Source organism: Scyliorhinus canicula, chromosome 3 (assembly GCF_902713615.1).
Source record: "Scyliorhinus canicula chromosome 3, sScyCan1.1, whole genome shotgun sequence".
Lineage (NCBI taxonomy): Eukaryota > Metazoa > Chordata > Chondrichthyes > Carcharhiniformes > Scyliorhinidae > Scyliorhinus > Scyliorhinus canicula.
In genome coordinates this window covers 130,728,767-130,743,309 of record NC_052148.1, presented here as the reverse complement: position 1 = coordinate 130,743,309, position 14,543 = coordinate 130,728,767, and the positions used below count along the sequence as shown (strand labels likewise).

Genomic DNA, 14,543 nt, shown 5'->3' with positions numbered 1-14,543 from the left:
TGCCTACAATTTCTATGGCGCTGCCTACAATTTTTATGGCCACTGCTAATGGGCAGCACACGTATGAGTGGTGAGGGGACTAATTGTGAGGCCCCTAGCAGGTGCAGCTCGTGGCAGGAGCAGCAGATTGTGAATTATGCTGCTGTGATAGCGGGGGAAGAATGAGGGGAAACAGGGGAGGGAAGGGATGCCAGTGCTAGGAGCTGTACAGAACATTATCAGAGAATCACATGGGGGGGGGGGGGGCGTTGCGTTGGGCTTTACTTGCCAGCCATGGGTGCAGTACTGCGCTTAAAGGCATCGAGCAGTTTCCCTTTAAGAGATGTAGGGTGCCTTTATATGGTGACATTTAGCCTGATATTCGGCTACCATAAACAGCAGGACGAGAGCTGGTAGCTCGCCAAACTTTCTCAAATGATGTTAGCGCAACAATTTCGCAGGAGCCTTTCCTCGGCTATGATTGGGCACAGGACCTGACAGGGGAAGACGTTTTGCACCCGCTTCCGGCGTTGACATGAACTTGTCACCGGATTCAATTTTTTAAAATGCAAGTAAATTGCTTTATTCAGAATCTATTGGTGCCAATGGCACCGATTTCAAACTAAGTAGCTCGTAATGTTTTTTGTTTTTTTTTGTTTTCGGGTCTTGATAATCTGACCAGTGAGTTTATTTTTCCTGAGCCTGGAGTCCTATGTATATATTTTTTGTTTAAAGATGTAAATCAGCGCAACAAGTAGGGACGTGGAAAATCCACGGCGAGTTCAGATCCTCGGGGTTAGCTTTGGTGAAAAATCTGCAGAAAGACGATAAGAAATGTTGTCATTTGACCAGTTCCCATGCTTTCCGGGACTGGCGGTTCCGACGAAGTTCCAGCCGCGGGATTGGAAATTCTACCCGGGTGCGGTGTATTTTTAGACCTTTTGTTATTATTGTTGCATACGGAGTGCAGCGGCTCACGGGGAAGGTCCAACTTTTCAAGGGCAGCCCGAATGGGACTGCCCGCGATGTCCAGTGAACTCAGTGTGACGGGGAGGGCGGGAAATCTCCAGAGGCTTTGAGGTTCCGATCGGACCTTTATTCCCAGTTAAAGAACATTTATGATTGTTACAGATTGGAATAGCTCCCGCCCCAATGTTACCGTCACACCGCAGGTGCTCGGCTAATAGCGCGCGCACGTACGCCCGCGGGCGCGTACACACACATGCAAACGCGCTTCGATTGGCTCCCCGGTCTGACAGTGGGCGGGGCTGGAAATGGGCGGGTCAGCGACAGTGTCTTTCCCGGGCCAGCCCAGCCCAGCGAGCACAGCAATGCAAGCAGCTCCAGAGGCTGGCGAGGAATATTCAAACGCGGGAAGAGAGGCAAATAAGTTACTTGTAACTGGTTGTCAGTGATTGGCGGTTCAAGGCAAGGTTTTTCCTGCAAGGGGCAGTTCGATGTGTCAAAGGCCATTAAGGCGCTGAAGGAAACAGATCAGGTTCACAAATGATTTTCGAGCCCGGTTGATTTTTTTTGTGTGGTTATAAACCTTCCATTTGCCAATGCAAACCGAGCAAATGTTGAGTCTTCAGGTTGGTTTGCATTGTCCCTAATTCAAGACCTGAGCCTTGTTGGGGATTTCTTGGAGTTGCGTTGGTAACAATGAGATTTTCAGTGCATTCCTGCAGTCCAAAAGAGCCCACTCACCATTGTTTAGCAAATTGAGAGCATCGCTTAAAATAACTTGCTGAGCCAACTGAAAAGAAAACTTTGTTTGCACGAGGAAAAAGGCACTTAAGACTATTATGAAGCTCTACATTCATGCTCAGAGGAGAACTTTGAAAAATAAAATGAATCTTTATGAAACAATGCTGAGTCCAGCAGTTGCATTGCAGTAAAAGGAGAGGATTGTCTTGGCCGGTTGGTCAGTTCAGTAAGTCAGGATGCTGGCTGTGTTACTTTGTCTGGTACTCGGATTTTTCACCTGTAATGTTGGGATTTCCAGTGCTCAGGGGGAGTTCTGCCATGGGTGGATTGACAATGCTGGGAAATGGCACGAAGGTTTCCATTGTCCCGAGGATTATGATACTGTGGACGCCACGACCTGTTGCGGCTCGTGTTCTCTACGCTATTGCTGTGCAGCTGCCGAGGCCCGGCTGGACCAGGGGATTTGCACAAACGACAGGGAGCAGCAAACCCCAAACTACTCAGCACGTAAGTATCACCTCGGGAGACTTGGAGCCGGGGCTGCTGCCCCAGAACAATTTCTGGGTTGATACCATTATAGTTTGTCTTCAGGAATTACTGATACTTGGTGGAATGTATTTCGCAACAAAGCCAACAAACGTGATTAAAACAAGATGAATTAGGTGGAAACTCAGGGTTTTAAGAGCCATTAGTTACCTAAAGTTTTTATGTCACATGCCACCAGAGTTGACATTAGTGGATGCAGAGGAGGAATAGGCCCGTTTCCCAGGGCAGTGTGTTGGGGGAGATGGATTTTCGCCATCTCTTGGTCACCGGATTAATTCATTAACCGCAGGAAGGGAAAAACACAAATCTAAACAACTCTGGGATTCTGCTTTGGCATGTGTTGTCTCTGTTGTTTATTTTCCTAGTTTTATGACTGTCCCCTTCTGCCATTCCGCATTAATCTCACTCCAGTGAGTTTATTTTCGGTTGCATTTTGCTTTTTTCACATTCAGCACTCCCCCCCCCCCCCCCCCCCCCCAATTTTCTGCTTTTGCGTTTCGTCCCTTCAGAAATTGTACTTGGGTTATTTTCAGGCGCGTGCTATAATCTATTTATTTGTGAATATTATAGATGTTTGGGACTCGACAAATCGCCAAGAGCATCGCCCTGAACACACAGTCGCCTGTGCTGAAGTGAATACAAACTGGATGTATTTATAGTTTGTGTATAAGGTCTCCATTGAGGCTCTTGGCTTGGGGGAAGGTTGCCCGCAGCATCTCGTCAGCGGGTGGGCACCTTCGAAATACTCGATGTATTCGCTCTTGGCTTCCCCCTCGAGTTAGATTTCCAGGAATCGGGAAAAAATATGCCTGGAGTTATTTCGAAGCAACTTCCTGCTGTACATCAACCTCGAACTCACCGACCTACAGTTTAGAACATCGAGCAATTCACCCCGCCTCGGGAAGTTGATTTTCAGACCCGTACAAAACTCCAAGAGCATTTATTAGATTTTACTTAATTAATTAGTCAATTAAAATATTGCCGACGCCCGCCCCTTTTGAAAGGCAGTTGATGAAATATTTGTTTCCAAGCTGACATTGAGGGACAGACGATCCATGCGAGACTTTGAGGAGGTTTTGCACAAGGCTTCGGGTGTAACATTGGACAGGTTTCATTACTGGTAGATTGTATTACAGCAGGAGATGGACGGATCATCGGAAAGGGATAATATCTCAGTAAGTGGTGTGGTTAGGCAGAGATGTGAATTTTCAGTGAAACAGATGAGCATGAAATTGCATTAGACCGATGTATAAAGGTAAACCATGCTAAAGGAGTTGGTCTGTGACAGCTTGTGTATTGATAACCTCAGAAATCCAGTCTCCTTTTACATTCCTGCCTGCTATCAAATACAGCCGCAGCCCCCAGATCCAGTCTCCTTTTACATTCCTGCCTGCTATCAAATACAACCACAGCTCCAGAACGTGACCCTGATGGATCTCCTGGGATATCCAGCACGGTTTCAAACTTTCTCAACTTTTTAGATTTACAGAGTACCGCTCAGCCGAGTTTACTATCAGCAGAAATCTAATATCCGACACTAAGGGGTGGGATTAGCGCAGAGGAATTCACTCTCTGCGGAAATGCATGGTGAATTCTTGGGTTGGGAACAAACGAGCTGGTGGATACGGTCAAAATTCATAACTCATGTCCAACTTTCTAAACTCAGCTGTAAAGGGCATGGACATAGTGGGAAAGGACAGTAGAATAGCATTTACCTCCAACAAGCCTCTTTGTCGGACCATGGACTCAAGTCAACGCCGCATCTGGCTTAGTTTTCAGCCAGAACTGGATGGATTTCCAAAGGATTACTTCTGGAATGAAATAGTGCTGGCCGAATGTTCGGAGCAAACGGGATGGCAGTGCAGATGCTGCATTTTTCTGATATTTTTCCCCCCAAAAGGCCAACTGTCGCTTTTAAATAATTTGCAGACACGTGGACCATTCCAATTGATTTCAAAAACCATGATGTCAAATGCATCCGTTAAAAGTTTGTTGAACAGGAATGTGGGGGACAGATCTGCTGCTGAGGGCGAATTGGGGATGTGTGAAAGAACAGGGAGTTCACGCGGAACATTGCGATTGGAACTCTTGTTTCGTGAGATAATTTCGGGAGGACATTACTGTAGATATTGAAATATACAATTTTGTGACAGATTATATTGACTTCTCGCAATTACCAAATCCTGAGGCAGCAACTGACTGAGGTTTTGCATCCTCGGCGTTTGCCGTTAACTTGCTTTTGGAAGCCCCTCTGTCGGAGAACATTTCTCAGAGGCTGATTCGAAAAAAACATCAATAACTTTGTTCATAGGAAATAGTACCCTGAATTACTGAAAAAAACCATTGCTAATTGCCGCGGGTTCTGTATTTTTACTCATTTGGTGTCAGCAGATTTCCAGGGTAATCCAACCCGAGTAATATCGACAAACTTGTATTTGGAGCATATTTCACTTTTTTTAAGTTTTGCCATTTTCATTCCGGAGTGTTGTTTCCCGAGAATGCAGCCATCTCAGGGCGGTGCATAACGGCATTAAATTGTATTAAATCAATTCATAATTTTGTAATTCTTTGGTTGAAACACTTTTCAGTAAAACAGAAAGACGCCGCGCGGTCAGCGTTGCGAAAACACTAATGTTTACAAAATGCAAAGGACAAAAATAGAATATCCAAAATAAACACAAATATTAACTAATAATATTCCAGCACGATTTCGTGTACAACAAAGGTAAACAAAAGAGCGCGTGATGCAAACGGGTATAAATGAGTAAGACAATTGACATTTTAAATAAAGACAATTTACAAACCAAAGCATTTCATTGATTTGGGGGATTGACGCTACAGGAATGGAATAATTCCTATTTAGACTGAACGGCGCTAACCAGATGTACAACATTGCGGCTCTCCCTGCGTCCATTAGAAATGATGCACATGCCGCTGTGTGGAATATTTTTTTCCAGGGCACCGCTTTCTGGACAATGTCCATGACACTGTTCCCGGATACTCACCTGAATTCAGAGATCTGGGTCAGTTTTCAGAACATCAACCAACCACCCCTTTCTATCAAAAGCACACCCTTTACTGGTTCGCGTGGAGGGATAAGAGTTTGTGTTCAATGAATATGAGTTTTGGTTAACTTGCCTTTCCATGTTCGATGTGTGACTCGGAGTGAGCAGCGTGCAGTGTAGGTGATGGGGAGGATGGGCCAGTCTGGGCACTGGGGGACCAGGGGGTGCTCCTCTGTCGGCTCTGTCGTGCCTGTTCCCTACCTGTCACTTATACTGAATATTTACCTGGAATTTACCTGCTCTATATTTGGGACCAACCTGTTTCTCCTTTAGCTTCACCGTGCCGGGTGACCCGCAAGTTTTACGGTGGAATGGAATGCCCTGAAAATCGAGCTGAGGCGACTTCACATTTTAACCGCGGTGGGAGAACATTGGAAACGTTTTGAAAATGCCCTTTTGAAGCAAATCAACTTGTGCAACATGTTTATCAGACAGTTCCTTTATTGATGAGAAATGGTCATCGTTCATCTTGTCTGTACAAATGTATTGGGCAATTCGTAAATACAATTGAATGAAATATGCTCTGGACAGTAGGGGTGTTATTTTAGAATATTGTAAAGGTGTTCCAGTACTCTTGAATCTCTCCAAATACAATTGACATTTGGCTTTGATGATGATAATCCTGGAGTTCCTATGCTTATAACTAATTCAATGTTATTCTCTATCTCTGCAGAGCCTATCTATGTACCGTTCCTCATTGTCGGTTCCATATTCATTGCTTTCATCATCCTGGGTTCCCTGGTCGCTGTTTACTGCTGTACGTGCCTTAGACCCAAACAACCAAATCCGCAACCAATGCGTTTCTCAATGCAGAGCCACCAGACAGAAACCATTCCCATGATCCCAACTTTTACAAATTTGAGGACCCCATCCAGGCACTCAAGCACCGCCACCAGTTCCAGCTCGACTGGAGGCTCCATTCACCGATTTTCTATTAGCAGAACCGAGTCAGGACACAGCTGCCTGGTCCCATCCGCTCCTCCACCGGCTTACACCTCCCCTGCTGCGTGCCTGCAGGCCGCCCAGACCCTGCACCTCGGCCAGGGCCAGGGATTCCTGGTCCCCCAGCAGTACTTCACCTATACCCTGCAGCCGGAGCCATTCACAGCAGGAAAAAGTTTCAGCGATTTCACCCAGAACCGGCTGAAGACTCCGAGCATATCAGCGCAGAACGCCGAACAAGTCATATACAGTAACGCAGGTTTATAGAGAGAACATTTTGCAAAGTGGTCACGTTCATTAACACGTTTAACGAGTCACTCTTCTCTTTGGAAGGGGTTGTTCCGGATCTCTATGAAAGGACGCACACCCCTGTCAGCTCGACCACTGTATAGAGACCTCTGCTCCACTCCGAGCCGAACACTTAGACCTCCAGGCTAGAGTAACCGGGGGAGGGGGAGAGATGTGGCTGGGACTCCCACAGCAGTTTGCCCGAACAAATGGTCATTTCGAACTGATCCTTGAACATGATTATTTGGTCCAACTTTTCACATTTCACTTTTCAGTGATTTTTTTTTGATGAACAGTTCACGCAATGAATGCTCCTGTTCACAATTATTGAATTTAATAACGAAGTCATCCGGCCCCATCACCTTGCATGTCCTGCCCATAGCAAGTGCCTTGTTCCCGGTGTGGCACCCCCTGTGGAAATTTACCTGCCATAAGCAACGGGAAACTATCAGTCACAGCAACCAGACCCAAGGTGTCAATTGTAAATCTAACCCAAGTCATCAAATCTAAACATTTATAAATGCATACATATATAGTTTAAAAAGGTGTAAATGACAGTCTTCAGTATGTGCAAGTTCGGCGTGTTTATAATTGAAGTACCAGCGCTCTCCCGGAATAAATATGTCACAGTATAAATAAAAGTTTGCAATAAACTGGGGACATCCAACTTGAGGGAAAATTGATCTTTTATTTAACTCTATACTTACATTTTTTACTATTGAATGCCTTATCTAAATATTGAAATTTTAAAATATTAATTTATAGAGGGTCTGCAGTTGATTATTCTTAATTCTGAACCATCTCTACATATTTACAGATACACCTAAATTACTAATTATTTTAGTAATCACTTTTGCTATTTTTATTAAATGACTAAATGTATAGTGGAAATATTGCATAGGAATATTTTATGAAATGTCTATTCCAAAGTTATGAATGTTAACTTAAAAATCTGAAATTAAAATTGTTTTAATAAAACATTGTACTGTCAGGTGCCTTCTCTTCGATATGCTGGTTTTATATTATGCATGAGACTAGTTAAGAGGTACTGCAGACATTGCTTGGAAAAACTCAGACTGCTTCTGATCTCGAACTCCACACACTCTAAACTACCAATGGTTCAGTGTCAGCGCCAAGGGGTAAAATGTGTTCATCCTAACTCAGCATTGCTGGGATCATTTTCTCTGTACGAGGGTTTGCTATCTTCTCACAGAGAATACTTTGTTTGAAATTATCTTAGCATCTTCAACTCTGGTAGGGGTGAGAAGCCCTCTGATCAAGTACACCTTATGCCTGACATACTGGTTCTCCTGGACCATACCAATTTGCAGACATAGCCACACCGAGGATATCTGATTTTCTTTTAGAGTTAATACAAAAATACCATAGTGACAGCAAGGTCATTCACATACACACATCAGAACCACCAGTCTGGCATCTCTTGTTCTAGAATCTGCCAATTCCAAAGAAAGTAGGCTCAGTATTCGTAAGAGCACTTACGGGAAGTGCACTTTATCTTTACAAAAGCAAGCATCTACAAGTATGTAAGTTCATATAGGGTCAGACCAAATTGAATTTCCATCAGATAACTGGAGTTGCTGTGTAATCATTTCCCCATGCAAGGTGCTCAATGCAATTCACAGGCAACCACCTGGAATTAAACCACACAAATTCAAAATGTGTGAACTTTCACAAAAAGATCATCAAGGGGAAACAGGAATTTCCATATATTTGGATTCCAGATGCTACAATGACGCTTCTACTCAATCACATCATATGCTATTTCTTTAGTCCTGTAGTTACCATGCAATTTAAGGAATCAAGATGACCAACAGGAATGTAGGCTTTAGGTTTCAATATTGTGACTTCAATTTTCAACAGCAGTGTCAACAGTTTGTTTGAAAATGCTGTTCTCACCTGAATTCAGGATGATGCACCCTGTGAGATATTTCTGAGATACCATTCTCCTGCCTTTTGTGTGTGATCTCAGTTTGATTCAGGCCAGTCTGTGCCAGCCAGTTTTTATGTGTGAAGTCCAAGTACAGATTGGCTTTGACTGAGGCTTCTAGTTCAAAGTTGTCATTTTCATACAAGCTGGAGTTGAAACCATAATCTTTTAAAAATAACATTGACTGGGGACCGCATCTGCATTTGTATAGGGCAGGGAGATGCTGACAGTATTTCCATGGTGAATATCAGTAGGTTATGGGATTAGGTGAGTTACAGGTAGGATATCAGGGCATTTCACTTATTGCTATATCTGCATACAGGCTATCAGCTAGTTAGAAACATAGAAAATAGGAATAGGTCATTAAGCTCTTTGAGCCTGCTCCGCCATTCAATATGATCATAGCTGATCCTCCTTATACCCTTGATGCCTTATTTCCTTCTTAAACATATTCTGTGACTTGACTTCCACAGCCTTCTGTGGTAGATAATTCCACAGTTTCACCACCCTCTGAAGTGCCTACCCCATATCCTCATACTGTCACCCCTTATTCTAGACACCTCCAGTCAGAGGAAGCAACATCATTTAGTCTGTCCAGCTGTGTCAGAATTTTGTTTCAATTAGATCTTGCAATTTTCTAAATTCCAGTGAATAAAGGCCTAGTTCACCCAATCTCTCCTCATGTGACAATCCTGCCATCCCAGGAATCAGTCTGGTGAACGTTCGCTGCACTCCCTGGTAAATATAACTTTCTTAGATAAGGAGACCAAAACTGCACACAATACTCCAGGTGTGGCCTCAACAAGGCCTTGGACAGCTGAAGTAAGGCATCCTTGCTCCCGTGCTCAAGTACGGCAGCACGGTACCACAGTGGTTAGCACAGTTGCTTCACAGGTCCAACATCTCAGGTTCAATTCCCGGCTTGGGTCACTGTCTGTGTGGAGTCTGCACATTCGCCCCGTGTCTGCATGGGTTTCCTCCGGATGCTCTGGTTTCCTACCACAGTCCAAAGATGTGCAGGTTAGGTGGATTGGCCATGATAAATTGCCCTTAGTGTCCAAAAAGGTTAGGTGTGTAGCCATCTGGGATGGCCACGTCCCGATTACAAAATGGACACTTTGCAAAGAATGCAAGGAAAATGGATAATGCTGAGAAAGCAAGCAGGTGCAAGGTTTGTCTGTTGATTGGAGCTGTAGCTCCCAGACAAGACCGATACTGCAAAGCCATTACCATACTAATGAGCCACCTCCAGGGATAAAAGACATTTAGGTAAACGATACTAAAGCAGACACCCCGGCGTCAGAGGAGACTAGAACAAAGCAGGCCAACGGCCACCTAGGACACGACCAGCAATCAGGGCAACCACCCCTTTATTGGAGGAAATTGATAGGAATGATCAAGATGCGGTCCAATTAATTGGGGCCAAGTTCAAGGCCCGTCCAAAAGGGACGTTTGTGCGTAAATAATACCAATGTAGTTTAAAATGAAAAAAATGAAAATTGCTTATTGTCACGAGTAGGCTTCAATGAAGTTACTGTGAAAAGCCCCTAGTCGCCACATTCCGGCGCCTGTCCGGGGAGGCTGGTACGGGAATTGAACCGTGCTGCTGGTCTGCTTTAAAAGCCAGCGATTTAGCTGAGTGAGCTAAACCAGCCCCTAGTGAGCTAAACCAGCCCCTGCACCGTGCAATTCATGTTAACCTTAAAACCTGCGTGTAATTGTTAAACTGCCGGGCGGGGGAGAGGAATAAAAGAGTATAATAATCCAACTTTACATTTTTATTAGATTTTTCCCCCTTGTTCTTAAAACTAATTGGTAGTCTATTATTCTGTCCCTCTACATTTTATTTAGAAAAAATAAAAGTTATGTGGCTGGATTTTCCATTCCTCAGTCTAAGTGTTGACCCTGGGGCAGGATTTGTGGACTTCCACAACAGCAAAACTGCTGCCGCACCTGGACCAATTCAGCTACTGTTAAGGGGATGACACTGACTTCCCGTCACAGCTGTCTCCAGCACCCTTCACCATCCCAGAGACACACACCTCAGTTGGGCACTTTAGTGAAGGAGCTCTTCGGGCACTGTCTGGCGTGCACCACACAGCTCCGCCAGTACAGCAGGTGGAGGTAGGAGCACCCGAGGGGGCGGACGGTCAGAAGGCGGGCCAACCCCAAGGATTAGCTGCCATACACATGGGTTTTGGGCTTCTGGAACAGACAGTCCTAGCTACAGTGCAGATGCAGTTGCAGAGCTAGGGACTACATGAGGGGTTGTCGACGAGCATCCAGCACCTGCACGTGGAGTTGAAGGTGTCCAACTGCTTGCAGGAGCAGGAGATGGTGCCGACCATGCGTGCCACCCAGGCCAATACCGTACAGTGGCATTAGGCCAGAAAGTTAGACAGCAGTTAAGTTGGTATGGGTGCAGGGCACAATTTGGTTATAGGGGCTAGGGCACGTATCTGATTATGTTTGTGCCTCATGCGGTGCCTCCTTTGCACCTCCTCCTTCTCGGCCTGCCTCCTGTTCCTTTGGAGCACGATCCTTTGCTGCACACTCCGCTGTACAGTTTTTAAAAAATAGTTTTAAAAAATCTTTCCAATTAAGGGGCAAATTACCATGGCCAATCCACCTACCCTGCACATCTTTGGGTTGCGGGGGTGAAACCCACGCAGACACGGGGAGAATGTGCAAACTCCACACGGACAGTGACCCAGGGCTGGTATCAAATCCGGGTCCTCGCTGTCATAAGGCAGCAGTGCTAACCACTGTGCTGCCCTTACAATGCAGATTTAGGTACCTTTTAAAAGAGTTCAGGGTCTCTGCGTCCACCACCAACTCGGGCAGCAAATTCTAGACACCCACTACCCTCTGCATAACAAGGTTTTCCCTCATGTCCCCTCTATGTTTTCTGCTACTATCTTGAATCTATGTCCCTGGTTCTAGAATTCTCCACCAAGGAAAACAATTTTATCCTGGCCACCCTTTCTCTTCGCCGTATAATTTTGTACACCTCAATGAAGTCACCCCACAGCCTTCTTTGTTTCAAGGAAAATAACCTCAACATATCCAATCTCTCCTTGCAGCCACACTTTTCTAGCCCTGGTAACATTCTTGTAAACCTTCTCTGCACTCTCTCCAGAGCAATAATATCTTTTCTGCAATGTGGCAACCAGAAATGCACACGATATGCCACTCGTGGCCTCACCAGTTTTCATACAATTCTAACATTATATCCTTACTTTTATATTCTATACCTATGCCAATGAAAGAGTGCATTCCATATGCTTTAACAACCTTGTGTACTTGAACTGCTGCTTTTAAGGATCTGTGTATCTGTACGCCAAGAGATCTCACTTCATCTACCCCTCTTAGTATGTTCCCATTTATTGTATGCTTCCTAACCTGTTCGACCTCTCAAAATGCATGACTTCTCACTTCTCTGTATTAAATTCCATCTGCCACTTTATAGCCCAATCCACCAATCCATCCATATCATTTTAAAGGTTATGGCTCTCCTCTACACTATCCTCCATGCGGCCAATCTTTGTGCCATCTGCAACTTTCTCAATCATGCTCCCCACGCTTACGTCCAAATTGTTAATATATAACACAAACGGTAAGGGTCCCTACGTCTCTCTGGATTGATTATACTAATTTGCCCACCACTGGCATGAGACTAACTGGCCTATAATTGTCCAGCGTTTTGTTCGATTCCTTTTTAAACATGGAACCACGTTTGCATTTCTCCAGTCCTCCGGTACGTCCTGTGTCTCATGAGGATTGGAAAATCATCCTCAGAGCATTTCTATCTCCTCCCTGACGTCCTTCAGTAACCTTGGAAACAATCCATCTGGCCCTGGCGACTTATCTACTTTCAAGGGTTTCAATCCTTCAAATACTTCCTCTCCCTTTAAGTATCCCATCTAGTATCTCACAATGTTTCTCCTGGGCTACCATATCTGCATCATCCATTTCCATTGTAAACACGGAGACAAAATATTCATTTAAAACTCTTCCCGCAGCCTCTGTATCTACACACAAGTTCCCCTCTTCATAGCTGATAGGGTCCCACTTTTTCCTTAACAAACCTTTTACCATTAATATATTGGTAAAACATCTTTGGATTTTCTTCAACTTTACTTGCCAGTCTTTTTTCATGCCCGCTCTTTGATTTCCTTATTGACTTTGACCCTGCACTCATCCACGCTATCTGCAGTGCTTTGTTCTTTATGCCTATCGTACACTTTCTTTATCTATTTGATCTTCCCCTGTATTCCTCTAGACAACTAGGAGAGCGGAGGGGGTGTCTAGATTTGGGAGTACCACTCTTTTTTTGGACGGGACATGTCAACGTTGCATCTTTAGGATCTCCCGTTAGTGCTTCTCACTGGTTTTCCACAAATTTATCCTCTAGCACTACTCGCCAGTCCACCTCAGCCAAGTCCCTTATCATTTCGACAATACTTACCTTCCCTCTGCCCAAAATGTTTACTCCTGCTTTATATCTGTTCTTTTCCATGGTAATACTGAATCTAATGGAATTGTGAACTCTATACCCAAAATGGTCATCAACTTTCACTTTATCCACTTGCCCTTCTTTGTTCCCCAAGACTAGGTCAAGAATTGCATCTCCTGACGTTGGGTTTATCACTAATTGGGTGAAAATATTTTCCTGGAAACACTGAATTTTTCTCCCTCAATTGCCCTTACATTGTTTGAATCCCAGTTGATATTAGGATAGTTAAAGTCTCCTAATATTATTGCCCCCTTGTTCTTACAGGCAGAGATTTGCCGACATAATTGCTCTTCTATCACCCTTTTACAGTTTGGGGGTCTATAGTATGCTCCCAGTAGTGTGACTGTTCCTTTTCTATTTCTAAGTTTGACCCATCAAGCCTCACTTATTGATTAGTTTACTACAACTGGAATAATTCTTTAACCATTAGCACTACTCCCCCTCCTTTTTAAAATCTCCCCTCTGTCCTGCCTGAAAACTTTGTATCCAGGAATATTGGGCTGCCAATTTTGCCCCTCCTTCAGCCAGGTTTCCATTAGAGCAATGGCACCCTGTTGCCATGTATCTACCTTGTTTGCAATACTCCTTGCATTGAAGTACAAACAGTTTAATCCCATTATTTTCCCTTGCTGGACACTTTTAAAACTTTGCTTCTCCTGTAATTCCAAGTCTATCTTCTACATCACTAACTAAAATGGTACCTCAATTTCCCCGATCTGACTTTGACCCATCTGAACCTACTCCAGGGATCCCATCCCCCACCATACTAGTTTAAATACTTGGCAACAGAATTTTTGATTGAAAGAACTATCGACTACAGCTGTTCATACACCACAAGCAAAGATGCTCAAACTCAGGGGACCCAAACTTATGTAAATGCCATAATATTTGCAGATATCATGTCAGATAATCAAACCTCCAGGAATGTATCAATGGAGAACAGACCTGAAGCCAGCTGCAAGAGAGAAATCTAGATATTTTATTGCATCATTCTCCAACAGTTGATGACTAATGCTGTGCGATGTTTCAATGTTCTTTTCACAAAATATTTCACTACAAAACAAATCATCCCATTATATGATGTCCAGTTTTGAAGATCTTATTTTGGTGAGGGATATTGAGACTTTGGAAAGGTCACAAAATTAATTCTCAGTCTCAACGAATTAGTTACCAAGATAGGTTCAAAGAGTTTGGGGCTGACCATAAATTTGAATACTGTGATTACATTTTATAAAGGAATGAAGATTTTTTTGTTTTTCACACATTTATGTGGACCAATTATTGCAACAGGGGCTGGTTTAGCTCAGTAGGCTAGACAGCTGGTTTGTGATGCAGTACAGGCCAGCAGTGCAGGTTCAATTCCCGTACCAGCTTAACCGAATAGACGCCGGAATATGGCGACTAGAGGCTTTTCACAGTAACTTCATACTCGTGACAATAAAAGGTAATTATTATTAACCTGTCAGGTTAGGGAAGACCCAGAATCAGTTGCCAGGGAGTGGGATGGAGCCAGTGACTATGGAGCACGGGCTTGAGTATGTGTGTTGGGAAG

General features: G+C 44.1%; 1 protein-coding gene across 1 annotated transcript; it reads left to right on the top strand.

The window, feature by feature from the left end:
• Positions 1-1,274: 1,274 nt before the first annotated feature.
• On the top strand, positions 1,275-7,500 carry shisa3 (shisa family member 3). Its single transcript, XM_038791308.1, has 2 exons — positions 1,275-2,193; positions 5,971-7,500. Exons 1-2 carry the CDS (start codon positions 1,923-1,925, stop codon positions 6,504-6,506), a joined length of 807 nt encoding a protein of 268 aa, XP_038647236.1. The 5' UTR covers positions 1,275-1,922; the 3' UTR covers positions 6,507-7,500.
• The last annotated feature ends 7,043 nt before the right edge of the window (positions 7,501-14,543 follow it).